Here is a 20109-nt window from a genome sequence, read left to right on the forward strand (position 1 = left end):
AAAATAATAACGTCATTACATCTATATCTGTTTCACATTTTGCCAAATAAATGTTATTTTGCATCGAAATTTTACTCTTATTCATCACTGAAACATTTATCATATTGTAATCTATATGATAAAATTATCAGAAGAAAGTACAAGGTGACCAAATTTCTCAATATAAATTATATTAATTAACACAGCTAAAAATGTTAATTTACATTTCTCTTGGGTTTTGTTTTCCCACAAAATTATACAATGGGCTAACTACAATCTATATATCATGGAGTAATGAACTACAGATTTCAGCATTTTAAGTTTATAAACTTACCACTGACCTACAAAGGAATAAATGTTACATATATCAATTAACCCTCCATCCAAAGACCCGATCATTTTGACCAGCCTTGTAACCATGAAAGTATAAATTTAGTGTAGTAAGTGTTTCTTCAGGAAATTCAGCAAGCTTTTAGTAAACATCACAAGTCTGTTGTATACAAAAATCTTTTTTTTATAAATAAAGTAATTTTACCAAAGATTTGTCTATGAATTTAAGAAACCTCTGTTGAGTGAACCTCTGTGCAAAGTGGTTTTTTGTTAAGAATAAAAATGCTCTTTTATCATCTTACAGCTTTCACATCTCTTAAATTTTAGAACTGCCTAACAGAACATAAGTGTTTTTTTCAATATAATTTTACATTTCATTCACAGTAACATCAAGTGTACATAGGCTTGGCAAATTTAATAAACCTTGTAACAAACACACAAAAATATATGACATAAATTTAAATTACTTTATAGAATAACTGAGTAACTTACAATTCCAAATTATTTATTTATCGAATCAAAGTTAAAGGACTTTTCATTTGATTTTATTTCTTTACCGTTCCACTTACTTTCTATAAAATAGAATTGAGTTACATGTCAAATTACAGAACCATGAGCTCACAACTTGTGCACCTGTTAAATCACAAGTAATTTCTTTATTCAGTTAATTTCTAATTTAAGTTTCTTTATACAACCCAATAAGATACTAATTTTTAGGTTCTGGTTACTTTTATAACATTAAAACATTTAGTACTTACTTCTTAAATCTTGGTTAAGCTTTTGAATGTAATTCTATAAAAACTTCTGACATGTACAAATTAACCTACCTGATTTCACAGGATTAAAAATTAGGATGTTTTGAATTTATGAACTAAACTAACAAATAACATGATTTCTAACACTTTACGCATCGTGGTGTCTTACCTGTCATCACCTGGGTATTCCAAGTATTCTCCAGGGAAAAGCCCCAGAGATAATACTGACGTATCGGAGTCTTCCTCCTCGCACTCAGGAGTGGCTCGAATGCGGCCTTTGTCAAGATTAACAGAAACAATCACGTCAACATAAGACATTACTCAAATTAAGTCAACACGAATCTCAGGATTGAAATATTTAGATTTTTATTCCTTTCACAATAACATTTTCACTGAGCTAATCTGCTGAATGATTCATATCAATATTGTTTCGGTCACAAGAGTAACAAATAAGTTGAAATAAAATAAAAGTTCAAAAACTGGTAAAATAAAGACCTGTCAAAAACAAGACTTTTATTGTTTGTAAAAGAAACATTTATTACTAAGTCAAGAACACATCAAATATCAGTTAATATATCATCACAACAAAGGTGCATTTTTAATGGAATGTTTCAAAACTTGTAGGATATCCTCATAATAGTTTTTGATGAACAGTTTTCTACAAAATGCGATCCAGTACACACCTACAACAATTTCTCTTATTTCTCTCCAGCGAATGTCAGGACACTGTTCGTGCACGATGGTGAGACGAATGCGTCTCTGGATACCTTGGTGGAGAAGAAAACTACTTTTGCAGGGATTATCATCGCAGTGGTCAACAACAGCAGGAAAATATCTGAAAATTAACGAAAACAAACGCTGTATGCATGTTGTTATTCATATAAAGAACAAGATATGTATACACAGAAAATATCTTTAAATTACTGTGAATACAGATATTTTGATGCAACCTTCCAAGTACCAGTATAAAAATCACAAATGTATAATGAGATAATATATGGGTAATCCTTTTAAAAACAGAAGCTAAAACCTATTAACAGCAAGTATGAACTCAGTGTGAATATAACGTCACAATATCATGCATGTGTGGCATGCTGATGTCGTACATGCAAGTTCGAGCAGAAAATTATGTATAAACAGAAAAAGGAACAAATAAAACAACTTTATTCACTAGAAGTTTCTGAATGATATCAAAATGTCTAGCTTTTTTTTTCTATATATGGCTGTAGGGGCTGTTAAAGGGGTTCCAGTTAAGTCCATGTAGAACAACAAAAAGCAAAAAAATTGAAAATAGTTACTTCCAAGTCAGGCCAAAGTCTGAATATGGTATCCCACAATGCTTATATTACCTACAACAAACATTACTCTAAACAACAAATGAGAGAGAGACAACCCTCAACTCCAATTATTATCTATGACAACCCCTTAAATGTGCTTTGTATCCTCAAGAACTAGAAACAAAGTAAACAAATTCTGTGAAAGTGAGTTGGCAAACAACAATTTATAAGCATTATGAAGTGATATGGGGGGAGTATACTACATTCTATGGAATAGCAGTTACAGCATGAAAGTTTATCTAAGAAAAAGGGTTAGTGTATGTTACATCCTTGTCTGTAGTTTGTAGGAATGGTTAAATGTTCATTAACTAAACATACCTAAATAACTATATTCTACATCAAATGTAAAAGGCCAGTATTAGGGATTATTTCAACTATGAAACATAAACATTGAAGTAAAAAAACAATCTTTATATAATTCTAATAATTATTTAACATAAATAATTAACTAATTACAAAAAGAAAAAATACCAGTGTTCTCAAAAAGAAGCAACAACCACAGTTCAAAATAACTGCATCATTCAATGGTCATATCTGACCAAAGTTCCAAATAACTGCATCATTCAACAGTCATTACTGACCAAAGTTCCAAATAACTGCATCATTCAACGGTCATTACTGACCAAAGTTCCAAATAACTGCATCATTCAACGGTCATTACTGACCAAAGTTCCAAATAACTGCATCATTCAACGGTCATTACTGACCAAAGTTCAAAATAACTGCATCATTCAACGGTCATTACTGACCAAAGTTCCAAATAACTGCATCATTCAACGGTCATTACTGACCAAAGTTCCAAATAACTGCATCATTCAACGGTCATATCTGACCAAAGTTCCAAATAACTGCATCATTCAACGGTCATATCTGACCAAAGTCCCAAATAACTGCATCATTCAACGGTCATATCTGACCAAAGTCCCAAATAACTGCATCATTCAACGGTCATATCTGACCAAAGTCCCAAATAACTGCATCATTCAACGGTCATATCTGACCAAAGTCCCAAATAACTGCATCATTCAACGGTCATATCTGACCAAAGTCCCAAATAACTGCATCATTCAACGGTCATATCTGACCAAAGTCCCAAATAACTGCATCATTCAACGGTCATATCTGACCAAAGTTCCAAATAACTGCATCATTCAACGGTCATTACTGACCAAAGTTCAAAATAACTGCATCATACAACGGTCATATCTGACCAAAGTTCAAAATAACTGTATCATTCAACTGTCATATCTGATAAACTGTCAGAACTTAAGTTTAAAAAGTCTTTATTAAAAACTTAAGTGATTACCAACAATGTACTTACTCTCCATTAGGTGCAAGTTCACAGATCTCAAACCAAACCAAAAGGTCATACTTGGCATGGATATGAGTTGTACTAAAAAGTAGGAGACAAAGTATGATGTAATAATTATGAAATTATCTTTCACAACATTCAGTCACTATTCAACAAGTTAATATAAACAACTTATGGGTCAATACTATTAAATGTACTATCAAGTGAAATATTATAGATTATAAGTTTTAAAATTATAATACTTTAAAAGCTTCATATTATCTACCACCTGAAAAACCTACGAGTTTAATGGAAATGATGTACAATACTTGTGAGATACTGAGTGTTTGATTAATTAAGCATCAACAGAGTTCTATTGCTGAAAAGTAGAGAAATAGTTAGATAGGTGGATAATACATATTTGACTTGACATGCTTACACACAGGACATTTGTGGCTCACTGGAGTTCTTGTTGTTCTGGATAAAAAATACACAACTTACAAATATAAGCTTACATGTAACAAAATGAAAACTGTTAAGGTACGTATTTATCTTAAAACTACATCAAGTTGATATCAAGACAACAAAATGAAAACTATTAAAAGTATGTATTTGTCTTAAAACTACATAAAGATAATATTAGGTAACAAAGACCATGAATTAGTGTTATCTACAAGTACATCCAGTTGATGTTAGATTATAAACACAAGCTTCCATTTGTAAAGATCTTGATTAGAGTAAGGATAACAATCATCAGCAAGTTAAGAACAGATTTTTTGTTTGATACATTCTTACAAGTTCTCATGTTACATCGAGAGGTGATGACGAGAACCTGAGTCCTTACCATAACCATAGAGTTCTTCAAACTCTGCTTTAATACGATACAGTATACAAGTTTACGTTCACATACAAAACACAACTTACAAGATCAAAATTTTTAACTTACCTTGGAGACTGTAAAACTCCAAACTTGGGGGACCTAACAGGCTGTGAGATGGGAATTGACTGAGGGAACATGCGGCGAGGAGGCTGACGAACACTGAAGAAATAAGTTCTTACTCATCAGAATAAATGAAGCATTTCTTAAAAAAAGAGTTATTTCCGTTAAACTAACACATTTGAAATTTGTTGTAAAAACGAAAATTTATAGATAAATACCAACACCAACTAGACCTCTCTCTCTTATTTTGGTTCTTTTGTAGCAGAAGTTGGTTCAAAATACAAAATGTGTTAAGGGTGTCGATCTTAGATGTATGAATACTTTATGCACTCAATGTTGAAATGTAAAAACTAGCACAGTATTCTAGTAAACAATTCACAGTTAAGGATCACCTTTCAGACAATAAACATTTCTAAATATAAATTTTCACAAGGCCTGAAAAGTTTGAAGAAAATCATAAAATCTTTCTTACAGGATTAGATAAAATATAGAAAACAAATTATTTCATGCATTTCTGTACAGCAGGAAATCTGGAAGTACTAACTATGGTTGTTGAAAAGTTGAGTCTCGAGCATCTCTGTGAAGAGGGTGCTGCTGATAGTGACCAAACACTTCAAAAACAATAGGTTGACTTCGGATGTATTCCAAGAACGACTTGGTCACTGTCACAGTGATCTGCAAATACACACAGCTACATAATTAAAAGTTGGTTTATCTTATATAGCACTTGAATATGTATGTATGAACAATATGACAACTAAGATATTGTAATGCAGCATGTATGTAAAATATATTACAGAGAACTATCAAAGACTTTAAAATCACTAACCATTTCTTTTGTTTACAATAATTAAAAAATATAATACATACCTATGATACAACTTAATACATTATTAACACAAAATGAGCACCTAATTCATTACTGGGTGCTTTATAATCATTACATTTTAGTTTCCTTTCATACTGGTCTATACCATCATGTTCATCTGTTTATTATATCAGTTTAGTTTCACTGAATAATTATTACTATTTACATATTATTAATTTTTAGTTTTGGAACATGGGCTCAACTTTTGATCGGTTATTACTGACAATTAATATGCGAGATTCAAGTTGTAACTATCTTTGTTTGATTAGAAAATATTTCCTCAACCTGGAGATCCATGGAAAAGATATTTTCATTATCAAATCACATTCAGTCCCGAAAATTGCAAATGATCTGATACGATTTAAATGTTTGTAGAAATATTACTAACTGAACAAACAGCTTCAATTTTAATTAATACTTTGATAGAGGTATTAAAACTTATTTCAAAATACATATTTAAAAATAAAATTATAACCCAGACCTAATGGGTCCTGAAAGTTACATTTAACTAAATCAAACATAATTACAGTTAACAATGTATAGTTATTGTGCTCGACCAAATCAAACACACTTATAGTTAACAATGTATACTTATTGCATTCAACCAAATCAAACATAATTACAGTTAACAATGTATAGTTATTTTGCTCAACCAAATCACACATAATTATAGTTAGAAATGTATAGTTATTGTTCTCAACCAAATCAAACAATTATATTTAACAATGTATACAGTTATTGTGTTCAACCAATGCCCCAGTTGCCTTTAGTTACTGGTGGTGAATATGTGACTAACAAACAAATGATTTCATAATCTTCCAAACAGATTCCACCTACATTCTGAACATGGAAGAAACCAGGAGGTGGACCTTTGCCTGTATTTTTTAGTGGTTCTGTAGAAAAGGCCTCATCATGACGATGAAGAAAGCTGAAAGAATAAGGTGGGTAAAAATTTTTAAAATACTCATAAAATCTTGCTAAAACCAATTTTTTAAGTCACTGCAATAGATTGAACAGAGAGTAAAATAATTTACAGACTTCAGAAATAATACAAATATTGATTAAAGAGTACCTTTAAAGTTAAGATGACCATCCGACGTAAAAATTACTTACTTGAACTGACAAAATATATCTGCATATTCTCGTGAGATTCCTATAGCCTGTAACACGGTGACTCGGAAAATAAACTGTTTGCCAAGATGTAGATGATCGGGAAGAATTTGATCGTTTACCTGAGTTTCTGTGGTCATCACAGTGTCGTGCTTTATTTTGTTTTCTGTAGACGTTTCACCTTCTCCTAAGTAAAAAACAAAACATGTACCATGCCTCAGTGAAAAACTCTAAATTGGTTTTTAATAAAATAATTCTTACAAAACTGAAAAGACAAAATGTTTCATTTGTTCGAGCTGACTCTCTTCCAGTTCTTTGTACATCCTTCAAAACGAAACCTACTACAAAGCAAAATTATGCAATTATCAATATTAATTGAATTTCTAAGAGTGCTTCTTTTGTTTTCTTTTTACACTGCCTCTTTACGAACCTTTATTTTCCCTTCTTTAACAAAACTTTTCATGAACAATATTAATAACATGCTTAGTGTGTGTGTGTGTCACAATAATTATGTAGGATTATTAGCTTACTATACAGATTCAGAAAGTCTCTTAATTTCCTAAGCTAGTTAAGCTTCAGAAGATATTTGGATTACCGTGAACATTTATAACAGTGAATCTACTAGTTTAGATCAGAAGATAATGGTGATATACACATTAAGATGCTTGCCACTGCTGAATTCAATCCCCCTGCTGTTTCAAAAAATGCCTTACATTGAAAAAATCATCCAGCTTTATTCTTTGTAAGGAGGTTAACTAGTGTAAGATTCAAATTTCTATCCAGCTTTGATAATACTAATATGTTTATCAGTTATACTCGTGAGATATGTTTATCAAATTACAAAATAACACTCTGTATTCTCAAGATGACCGATATACATATTAAAACTTTTATTAAAATAAAGTATAGAACGTTTTTTGACCTTCTGAGGTAATCTTCATCCTCTTTGTTAACCTGAAGATGACCTAAGATGGTCGAAACATTGTTCTATACTTTATTTTAATTCAAGTGCTAATACCCATACCAGCTGTCTTTAGAATACTTTTTACTTCAAGTGGGTTTCTCGTCATCACAAAAGCGACACTTTATCACGATAACTGTAAAGATAAGATTTTTTTCCATTCTCATACTAATGTCTTACCGTCTATTCTAACAACTTCTGGGTCCTGTCCCTCTCCCTCAACAATTCTCTCTTCTGACAAGTTGGGAGTTTGGTCATTATTTGAAAAGTCTGGATTTTCTTGTTTGTCATTCTGAGACAAATAGATCATAGGTTTAATGGGTTGTAAAACAGAAGAAAACATGGTTAGTATCTTAAAATACATAATTATCTTTATATTTAAACATCCAATCAGAAAACATCTGACTAATGAGGGACCTAATAAGCAAAACTCTACAAGCACATTTCACATGTGGCTTTCTATCACACATTCCTCATATTTAAGATTTAAGTGTAAACCAGTCTATTTAAAGACACGTTTTATTTGTGTGTATGTTTATATAACTTAATTTTCATGAATTCAAGTAATAAATGAAACATGAAACTTAAATGTATGCAGTAGTGATTAGAATTATACACATCTGTTATTAAAATCACTTCATACAGATCAGCTAGAGCCACTTCTGTAATCAAGTTTAGTTTAAAATATTTTCACTGTATTCATAGTGCAATACATAACTCTTCTTTATATATTCTTAAGCCTTAAATTGTCTTTAAATTATCAACAGTCTAAATCAGTGCAACATTTTGTCAAGATGTACTTGCTCATAAAAACAAATTAAAACTTTTTCATACTATATAAAATGGTGACCAGCATGTAGAGAGAAGTTCAACATTGTGAAAGTTGGGTGCCAATTTGATCACATGTTTACAACTTTCCTGAAACTTCAGAGAAAGTATAACAAAATAATGCATCACAATAAAAAGTTTACCACAATTTCCAAAACATGTACAGTTGGTGAAACTACAAAGAACTACACAAACAATTCTTAGTAATTAACCTGAAAGCAGACTTGTGTTTCATCTGTTCTATCTAAATCTTACAGCTTCAAAATAATTACAATATTTGATATATGTTATTTAAGAAACTGTAAAAGTTAAACATAATACAACAGAATCAAGAATTCTTTACCAACTATATCTAACCAAAATTTTATAATCTGTATTATTAGTCTTCTAAGCTCAAGTAATTTTGACAAAATAACTTTATTGATCAAAAACAAATTGAAAATATTTTAAAGAAACAAAACTCTCTCATTATTATCTATTCTCAACACTTTTAAAAATCTTAAACGGCTCCAAAACTGTAAATTTCAAAATTCCAAGAGAAATTTTAGAATTCATTTCACCTGGGATAAAAAAAATTTAAATATCCATAATACTTAGAAGTTAGAGGTTATCCTTATTGTTTAAATACTGAGAATGCCAAAACCTTCAAAATAAAATATAACTTATACACGCTGTTCTCAACCTTAAGTGCACTTTGATATACAAAACTAGGCTTAGTTTTTTTTTTATTATTATTATTATTATTATATTTCTTTATTTAAACACCAAATAGTGTCCATAAATTCCTGCACATCAAAGACCAAAGAAGGAATAATTTCACAAAAGACAGCAGAGGGAAAAAATATGTACCTTTTTATTTTTTTGGAAAATTTCATCATTAAAACTGATACGAGCAGACTGGCGTACACCTGTGCTACATTCAGCACTTTCTTCATCCTCTGGAATGGAAAAAGTTAACACATTTCATTAAAACATGCACAACATCTTACAAATGTCACAATTCTTCTAATAAACAATACTGATAGTTAATTAACTTCTCAATGTCTTAAACAACTTTGCATTACCCTAAGTAAATTAGCATTACCAGCTTAAGTGTAACCTTCTAATGTGAAGTTTACAAAGTCTTAAAATCTGTGCAGTTTCTCTGCTTTCCAATTTATTAAACCAATCTTTTGTCCATAAAAATCTCTGTAAAGGTGAACCAGAATCTGCTTTTATGTATTTTATATCATCTAAGTTTAACATTAACTCTTTAAAACATTTATAAAATAAACACAAAAAATTAAATACCACTTTCTACAATAACCATACATTATGCAAATATAATAAAACAAAAACAGATAAATATGGGAGCTAACCTGTTACTGCCTGAACTGCTACTCGAAGATACCCTTTGATGTCTCCTTTTTCATTGACAATGGCTACTTTCTGAACAAGGGGTACTGGGTAAAGAAGATTGCTCAGATAGACAAAGGCCCTATAAAGTAAGATGTTTCAAAACAAAGATTTGATAGAGTACTGTGTACATTACCAAGGTGGTTTAAATTATTGTTAGAAGAATCATGTATACCTGATGCCAACCAATAGTAAACTACAATTTAGTTAGGGTTAACTGTACAGTCACCAAAATATCATAAATATATCTTTGTTTCATTGACTTTACCAATAACTGTCATACATGAAACTAGTCCTACTGGTAAACTACTACATAGTTAGGATTAACTGTACAGTCACCAAAATATCACAAATATATCTTTGTTTCATTGACTTTACCAATAACTGTCATACATGAAACTAGTCCTACTGGTAAACTACTACATAGTTAGGATTAACTGTACAGTCACCAAAATATCACAAATATATCTTTGTTTCATTGACTTTACCAATAACTGTCATACATGAAACTAGTCCACCTGGTAAACTACTACATAGTTAGGGTTAACTACACAGTCACCAAAATATCACAAATATATCTTTGTTTCATTGACTTTACCAATAACTGTCATACATGAAACTAGTCCACCTGGTAAGGGTTAACTATACAGTCACCAAAATATCACAAATATATCTTGGTTTCATTGACTTTACCAATAACTGTCATACATGAAACTAGTCCACCTGGTAAACTACTACATAGTTAGGATTAACTGTACAGTCACCAAAATATCACAAATATATCTTTGTTTCATTGACTTTACCAATAACTGTCATACATGAAACTAGTCCAACAGGTAAACTACTACATAGTTAGGGTTAACTATACAGTCACCAAAATATCACAAATATATCTTTGTTTCATTGACTTTACCAATAACTGTCATACATGAAACTAGTCCACCTGGTAAACTACTACATAGTTAGGGTTAACTATACAGTCACCAAAATATCACAAATATATCTTTGTTTCATTGACTTTACCAATAACTGTCATACATGAAACTAGTCCTACTGGTAAACTACTACATAGTTAGGATTAACTGTACAGTCACCAAAATATCACAAATATATCTTTGTTTCATTGGCTTTACCAATAACTGTCATACATGAAACTAGTCCACCTGGTAAACTACTACATAGTTAGGATTAACTATACAGTCACCAAAATATCACAAATATTTCTTTGTTTCATTGACAGGCATGCCAATAACATTTATGAAAAAAAGAGGAAAAGGTATATAGCCTGGCGCCAGAGGCGCAGCTGCGCCTGACTAGGGAAGGTCCGGGGGCATGCTCCCCAGGAAATTTAAAAAAAATGGATGCTATTTGGTGTGATTTGGTGCAATCTGGGACATAATTTCTTTGTTTTTTGACATTGCAATGTTGGAAAAGTACACAATATATATCATATAAAATAACAAAAGGAAATTAAAAGACTAAATCAAACTAATAAAAACTATAACTTTCATTTACAGTTTTTAGCAGATTGATTTATTCTTTTAATTTGCATTCATTTTTTAGAAGATATATCAAAATATCTAAAATTAACAAATAAAATAAAAAGTAAATAAATGAAATTTAAGATTGTTTATTTGCTATTTATTCAGTTTAATTTTTTTCTAAATCAAAATATATTAGTAATATGAGTTAATAAAGCGAAAATAACTCAGTAAATATTTCAAATACAAATCATTTCATTATTATCCTTTTTGTCATCAATAACATCATCATCATCAACTACTGGTATGCTGCCAATTAAATGTTTTACAGTCATTGCCAATAACTACTTCTCTGCTGCATATATTCCATAGAATTTTCAAATCACATAAAATTACTCTTTTGACTAATCATGACTACCTACAGTTCAAATTGTTCATCTATGCAATCTTGTCATTATACTACTGGTACCTTAATGTCAGTGAATTTTCCATTCTTTCACAAATTGACAATACAAACTAAAACAGCATATGAAGGAAACCTATGACATTGCTTAAAAATTCAACTACTGATATGGTTCAATATTAAACTACTGATATCAGTGATATGCCTCAGAAATTAAATTTTGTACAGTCACTGACATCAACAACTACTGCTCTGCTGCATGTATTCCATTAAAATTTCAAATTACTTAAAATTACTCTACATGACTACCTACAGTAAAACTTGTTCATCTATACAATATTGTCAGTAAATTACTGGTACCTCAATATGAGTATATTTTTCATTCTTTCAAAATACAAACTGAAACAGCAAATCAAGGAAAGCTTTGACATTGCTTCAAAATAAAATTAATGATATGCTTTAAAATTAACCACTGGCACTGTATGCTGCAGATAATAATAAAATGTTTTTCAGTCACTGATATCAACTTCTGCTCTGCTGCATAAATTACAGTCAAATTTCAAATCACTTAATTTCCTTTAATCAATCTTGGCTACTTTCCTCTTTTTCGAGACAAGGGTTTCCAGTGCTCTCTTCCAAGCTTTTTTTCTCTCCTTCTCTGAATGGGCAGCTCTCTGTGCCTCTGCGGCTTTCTGGACTTTTTCTTTAGCCAAGGTGGCTGGGCCAGATTTCACAGAACCATAGGCCTCAAGCCTTTCTGCCCTTTTCTTCTGATTCTCCCTCAGCTTTGAGGTATACTTTGAAGCTGCTGATCTAATGTCCTTACATATTCTCTTGTCTACAGGATCAAAATGAACATCTTTCCTTTTAAATATTTTAATCGCTGTTGTTTCTTTGGAGCGTAGAGAATATTTTATCGTCTGGTATGCACACGATACCAGACCACGAGACCTGCAACGAGACGAAACGAGACTGCCTCCAGGATGGCGGTCAGATTTTTTTTTTTTCTGAAATAAACATTGAAAAAATACGATTTCTCCTCAAAAACCACCTACCCGGCCCCCAAATCGCTCATATTTTCTCCTCGAATTTACATGAATCTCGTGGGTGATCGTTGGCCGTTTGAAAACCAGAGAAATCCGAGTTTCAGCGGAAAAATGGCACGCATGCATTGACTTTACCAATAACTGTCATACATGAAACTAGTCCTACTGGTAAACTACTACATAGTTAGGATTAACTGTACAGTCACCAAAATATCACAAATATATCTTTGTTTCATTGACTTCACTAATAACTGTCATACATGAAACCAGTCCTACTGGTAAACTACTACATAGTTAGGGTTAACTATACAGTCACCAAAATATCACAAATATTTCTTTGTTTCATTGACTTCACTAATAACTGTCATACATGAAAACTAATCCTACGGAAGTTAATGATTCTCTCAATCATTATTTGTTTTATTCCACAAAAAAGTTCATGTCTTCTCTACCACTTCATCAACGTGGACATAAAAACAAAACAAAAGAGAACTGTTGGCTGATAAAGTAAATAAAGTCATGGGCTTTAACACTGATAACACAAGGTGAACACATCCAAAAATTACACTTCTATTTCTAATCATGTATTTTTCACAGACACTCCTCCATAAATCTTTATCGCATTTTTTGATACTCTTCTCCCAATAATGTATCAACATGAAAGATTACCTAAAGGAGACACAGAATGTGATAACAGGAGAACAGAAATGAAAAGAACCATCTGATGATGTTAAATACCAATTTTGAGGTGTACACTAAAAACAAATGTTATGTTTATGCAAACATGCAAACCTTTTTTTTTCCCAAAATACCAACATTGTTCCTATGTGAATAAAGCCATTTAATAATAAATAATAAGTTATTATTACCTATATAATAATATTACAAATGTCATTTTACCTAAAGTCTTACAGGAAGAATGTAAACACATACTGTTTACATGAACAGTATCAGCAATCAATGTTTTAACTCGAATATTAACAAAACTGTCAAATAGAAAATATGGATGTGTCTGAAAATTCCCATCATGGTTGGCTGTCTAGTAAATAAAACTTGTCAGTTAATTACATCATAGCAGACATGAACATGTTTTACTCACATGGTTGTTTAATAGGCACGTGGTTGTGCAATGATATTATAATTACTTACTTCAAAATGTGAGACAACCGAGTGTCTTTCAAGAAACTGTATACTTCTGTTATGTTAACATTCCTTCCAAAAACATGTAAGGGTGTACTTCATCTGCATCATAAACACAAACTAAGAGTTTCCTTATTTAACAGAAAGTTAAACCTTTTATGGATTGTATCTCAGTGTTAAACTGAGGAAGATATTTAGAAGTCCTAGTAGACAAATGCTGTCAATAAAGCTACCAATCAACATACAAGTTCTTGTTGTGGTCATTTTAATGATCAATTTCAGTTTAAAGTTGCACGTGTAATAACTAAAATCTTTTATAAATATATTTAATACTAATTCAGCTAACAAGGTATTGAACTCAAATAAAATGCTACAATAACAAATGCAATGCATTAGGTTTTTCCTTTGGCACAATAACAACAAAGTATGCACTCAATTTCAAATTCTATGGACAAAAAAATCATGTCGAAAGTAACACACTTGACTTTATTAATATCACTTACAAACGTTAAAGTATCAACAAGAAAACATGAAACATTTACCTTCCTATCATGCGAAACCATGGAAAGCGGTCATAGAAGGGATCACCACCCGTGATACTCTCGATATTGTAATCTGGAGAGGTTGGGGACAGTTCCGCTTCATTGTGGTACATTTCTCTCATAAGTTCAAGTCTTTGTCTGACAAGAAAATATTGGCAAGTTCAGTTTCACAAACTGAAATCATAATAATTAAAAAAACAAAATCAAATGATGCTTGGTAAACATAAACCACTGCTCAAAGAAGACTTGAAAATTACAATTTCATTTTGACTGCAGAGATAAGTTTTGCCTGAAAGCAAATTTAGAATAAGAAATACATGTATATATGATTAACATGACACTGTAGTCAAACTACAGCTATGGCATGACTAGGTGAAATTCCAGAGGGCACTAATATTAATGTTAGCATTCAGTAGTTTTGCAAGTTTACCAAAGTTTAGGATATTAAAAACATGCTATTTGAGTAGGTCAAACAAAGGTTCGACACTTCTACACTTTTACACAGGGAGATCCAAAACTATACTACTGATACAAGGATGGGTTCCCAGGTGTTACAGTGTTCTGTGAAATGGTCAAGGGGATTTTATACAGAAAGTTTAATGTTGACAATCTCTCTCTCTCTTTTTTAATTCTGCACACAGATGGCAACTCCAGAGGACTCACTTGAGCAGCTCGAACTTACTGAAGTCCATACAGAAATGACTACAATTCATGCAGCATGAATTCTTCACTTGTCCTTAAATTCTATTAACAAAATTGACCTACTAACTTGAATGTATACCTGGATGTTTTGTTTACTGGCAATACTGCAATCTAAGCTATGTAAAGATGTTATTTTCTGATGGTTCAGTCTAATACATTCATTTTGTCACTTTCAGGTCTCTATATGTTTCTTGACTCTTTTCCTATCCTAACCATAACTTGCAACCATCATAAATCCTTTTAAAAAACTATTACAACAACATCCTATGTACTATGTTTGAAATACTGCATTCCTAGGAAGATGATACTAGACTGTGCAGACATTTACAAAAAGTGACAAAAGGACCATCAGTTGCGATGACATGTTTCCACTGGCCACATGCCAAATATTGCTTGTACAGGTTTCGATAAAGCAATGAGCTTTTGAAGAAGCTTCTTCACACAACTCTCATGCTTTATTTGTATATCTAATTCTATATTAGAGTCCTGCTTACAGTTCCAAGAAAGGTTCCCTACTTCAGCTGGAATGGACTACTATGTTCTTGGGTTACTTTCAGTGAAAAGCTGTTTATATTTTTCACTACCTCCAGTGTGTAACTGTATCAGCTAATGAACAAGAATATTTTTTCTCTCCTGGAATGATGTCTTGTTTTACTTGTATAGCTGAAGACGAGAGATACACTTTTCTTTGAAACTCTAACATTTCACATGTTGCAATATTTTATAATTGTGTGGAACAGGAGAACCTCAGGCAAGAAAATCCAGTAATTCAAGCTTCCCAGAAGAGAGATTTTTAAGTAACATCTGCACTCATATACCACATACTTCAAATGAGCTACAACAAGAGATCTGCAACTCTAACCACAAAAATGGCCATGGATGAAGTGATTAAATAATCAGGTTGTAACCATAGATGGTAATCAACCTGTTGTATATTTAGCTTTTAACACAATTTCTGTCATCTTGAACTGAAATTTAAAGTTTATATAAATATTATACAAACACATATATGTGATGTTAAACAGCAGATTCCAAGAAAACTCCAACAAAGATATTCTTCCAACATATATCACTTCTGTTACATTACACTCAACTAAGAAACAAAACCATAAAATTATACAAATGCAACTTTTAAACTATGCAATTCTTGACCTAATAGCTCTTTAAATGCTGCTTTTAGTAATCTAGATTGGACTTAAGAAAGTAACAATGTATTTGTGAAAATATAGGACCTCTCCCTCTGAAAAAATAATTAAAATTAAAAAACGGCTATTTCTCTCTGCAAGTCTAATGTTTTAAACACTTGTTAATAAACATACTTCAAGTTTGAAAGTGTTTCAACTTGTTTGATTTGTTCTACGTTTTGTACTTTTGTCACATTTTATTATCAGAACATATCATTAAAAACTTTCCTCTGTTATTTTCTTTATACAAGCTAATATACTATCTGAAGTTTTTCAAACAAATTATTTTATTTTACAAATTTACAGATAATTAAAGAAACCCTGCATTAATAAAAATATTGAAGCCTTTAAGTTAAAGTTGTTTAACTTTTTCTAACCCTCCCACTAGTACAGCAGTAAGTCTACAGATTTACAACACTAAAATCAGGGGTTTGATTCCCTCTCAATGGGCTCAACAGATAGCCTGATGTGGCTTTGCTATAAGAAAAGCACAACTCTTTCTAATCCAATGCTTTAATTAATAGTTGCTGTACACATAAAAATAACTCACTTTATTTGACTAGTCAGAAGAGACTTAAGACAAATGCCAAATGAATATCATGCCAATAATGCAATCTCTTTTTATAAATATCACACTACAAGTACTAATTTAAAATCTAAAGTTCCATACATAATTTACTACCAATCATACAAACACCACCTTCATTATTTTTTGATTTGTTCAAGTCACCTATGGTTAACTTGATATTGAGTTTTCATATAAACAACAAGATATACAACTTCATAAGGCAATAATGTTAACTTACAATAGATCAACACACCCTTGAATTTTTAGCATAGCTATTCGAGGGCTATCTCTGTTAGTCATTTCTAATTTTAAAGTGATAGACTAGAGGAATGAACAGTTTTATTTGAGTCTATTTACTGATTATAAATTGGTTTTTGTTTAACTTACAGCTTTTACAGTAAGGAAGAATATTTTTTTAAACAGGTACAACATTTTAAACAAATTCTACTGTTAAAAATCTATGTACTCGAGAATGACTGATAGAAACATCATACATATCTGTTTAAAAAAAGATATATTTTTCCTTATTTTGAAAACTGTAAGTTGTAAAATATATAATTACACATTGTATTTCAAAACACAAGAATAATATAAATAAACAACGTTAAAATTTATGAGCACCATTGGCTAGAAAGTCTCCTTTATACAAACCTGTTCTTTGAAGGTATTAGACTGTTGATATTGAACCCTGCAGATAAGCGCTGCTTAGCGCAAACAGAAAGACACTGAAGAAAATCATCCTGTGATTCAGGGGTTTCAGGAGACAAGTCCTCATTGTAAATATTTCTCATAAGTTCCAGTCGATGTCTACATTCCGGTACAACAGGGGATTACAAGTATTACCACAGTTGTTATAAAAAAGTTGAATGCAGTTTTTTTTATTTGCAACAAGAAATAGTTTACAGTATGATGCACAGTTTTTATGTTACTTAACTGAAGGTATATGTAATATTTATGTGCTGGTTACAGATGTTTTAATTTTTAGGACATTCTAAATTTAACAACTGTCCCAATTTATATATAAAACTTTGGTTGATGAAAGAAATTAAAAAAATTTTAAATTACAAACATTTGTTATATATATTCAGGGAAAAAATTAATTTATATAGACAATGTAAATATGTCTGTGTTTCATAAAAATAATAAAGTAATATTTTTAACTTTTCAGAATGCTAAGAGATTATATATTCTACATGCCAATACTCCAAAGTTAAACTGGGTAGTGATGAAAAACGGTTAGTTACCTATATTCCTAAGATTATTAGTGTCTTAATGAACATTCTCTTTACTTGAATGTACCTTCACAATCATGGTAATATAAACATTAAACCTTCAGTTATAACTTTTTTTAAAGTTGCAAGTTCTCACGTATGTGTGCATCTGAATGAAAGTGTAACACTACACACTTTCAGTTAATGAAACTACCACAGCTAGTGCAATAATAATAAACAAGCGTGACCAATAGTAAGCGTGTACAATAAACAAAATCGTTTAAAAAGATAAATAAATAAACACAGAGTGAAAATAAAGCATCACAGATTAGCTCTATCTATTTGAAGTGACATCTCCCTGTTGTACCTGAATTGTAGACAAAGTAAAAACTAAAAAAAAAGCCTCCGATGACCTGCAGAGCTCAAACATCTCTAATGTTATCCAAACTTAAGCTTTATCGTGTTTTTAATTTCATAATCTAAGATTCTATTAATCAAATCTGTTTACAATAGGTGATACAGAACAAAAAAGGGAAAAAATGTGAAAAATGTACAACAAAAGATAAAACAAAACCAGCATTCTGCATATTGAGAGGAAGTAAAGGCAAGAGAAAAGTGTCTACAATTGAGGTGAGTCAGTCTGTACATAAGGGAACAGTGTTTGTCTACAATTGAGGCGAGTCAGTCTGTACATAAGGGAACAGTCATTCCTTGAAAAACTAAAAACCAACAAGTGATTATTAACTTGTTTTAAAAGTTAGAAATGTTTGTTTACTGAAATTAAACTAAAAAAAATTCTAACTTTTCATATTTTAATAAACCAAACACAGTGGTTTTAAAGCAACAAAACCATGCCACCTCTACCAATTAAACAAAAAATGAAAAAAAAAAAAACATTTATGGCAAAATAACATGCATAACAGTGACAAAAGTAAAATTAAAAAGGCAAATAAACATATCCCTGATTTGATAAATTCAACCTCAGAAATCTTTATCAGACATAGCTAACTGTAGCAAACCTTAGTTTATTTAATGTCCAATAGTGAATGGCCCCATTCTTTGTATCTTGTACCTCCACGGCTACAATCGTGCGAGGCAAGGGTCTATCAAGCCCATCTTCGATATCTTCTAAAGGAAACATGTCCGGTGGGAGTGGTGAGTACAATGTATCAGAAAGAAGAACAAACTGAAACTGCACCTGCAAATTTATATTAATATAAATATATTCAAACTTTACTAAAAATGAATCAAGAAAATCCTTCAAAGTCATAAGGCTAGATTACATGTATGCACATGCTTGTTTAATAACATATATGCACCCTTAAATATATTAAAGTTATACAGCAACTTGCATTAACTAGACTGTCGTTTGGCACAATATATATAAATGTTATCAATTATCATGGTAACAGGAAACTTTTATTCAAAATGGTGGATAACATAGTTTATAATCTTATTATGGGCTTGAACTCCGAATAACATAAATAATGATAGCTCCCTATTGCTTCGTGTTTTCAGGGTCAAAATATCTCTTCACCCTTACATTAACAAGAGGGGGGTGGGAGATGCATTGCACTACAAAATCTTAGTACATACAAAAATTTAAAAACAGACATGTAACTAGAAAAAAATAAGTACATTAAACATACACAAGAAGCCATAAAAATAGTATTAACAAATCTTAGTTCACATCAGTTTTAACACTATTTCATCATATAAATATCCTGTGGAATTCTATGTTGTCACTTTATTGTCACAAAATGCTAACTGTCCAGCTACCAATATCAAGTTTCATTGTTTCTGAACAAACAGACAGAAACATCAACAAAGGTGAGTAAAGGGGCACTTGCCCAGGGATATAGGTGAACAAACCCAGCTTATACCCGAGAATCCACAAAGCACCTTTAGGCTATATTTTCATTTAATCATGGAAAGCATAGCTTTTGGCTTTACTTTGCATATAACTTCTTGATACATTTAAGATTGATTGAAAGAATAGTTTGAGTAATAATGAACATACATTTGTTACTTTTAGATT

The 20109-nt window shown here is 31.1% G+C and overlaps 1 protein-coding gene across 12 annotated transcripts in view; it reads right to left on the minus strand.

Annotated features, from left to right (window-relative positions):
* unc-104 (kinesin family member unc-104) overlaps positions 1 to 20109 on the minus strand; it is a 118509-nt gene that overhangs the window by 14384 nt on the left and 84016 nt on the right. For 8 of the 12 annotated variants that reach the window (XM_076509038.1, XM_076509037.1, XM_076509039.1 and 5 more), the window contains 13 exons: positions 19091 to 19269; positions 17512 to 17667; positions 14407 to 14544; positions 9758 to 9876; positions 9249 to 9337; positions 7752 to 7863; positions 6614 to 6797; positions 6338 to 6428; positions 5177 to 5307; positions 4639 to 4731; positions 3723 to 3794; positions 1748 to 1899; positions 1234 to 1339 (listed from right to left, as the gene is read on the minus strand). In XM_076509038.1, the coding sequence (XP_076365153.1) occupies positions 1234 to 1339; positions 1748 to 1899; positions 3723 to 3794; positions 4639 to 4731; positions 5177 to 5307; positions 6338 to 6428; positions 6614 to 6797; positions 7752 to 7863; positions 9249 to 9337; positions 9758 to 9876; positions 14407 to 14544; positions 17512 to 17667; positions 19091 to 19269 (1622 nt within the window). The remainder of the gene's footprint in view (positions 1 to 1233; positions 1340 to 1747; positions 1900 to 3722; positions 3795 to 4638; positions 4732 to 5176; positions 5308 to 6337; positions 6429 to 6613; positions 6798 to 7751; positions 7864 to 9248; positions 9338 to 9757; positions 9877 to 14406; positions 14545 to 17511; positions 17668 to 19090; positions 19270 to 20109) is intronic. The other 4 variants (XM_076509042.1, XM_076509043.1, XM_076509041.1 and 1 more) reach the window with 1 other exon arrangement.

The sequence above is a fragment of the Tachypleus tridentatus genome, chromosome 6, assembly GCF_004210375.1.
Source record: "Tachypleus tridentatus isolate NWPU-2018 chromosome 6, ASM421037v1, whole genome shotgun sequence".
Lineage (NCBI taxonomy): Eukaryota > Metazoa > Arthropoda > Merostomata > Xiphosura > Limulidae > Tachypleus > Tachypleus tridentatus.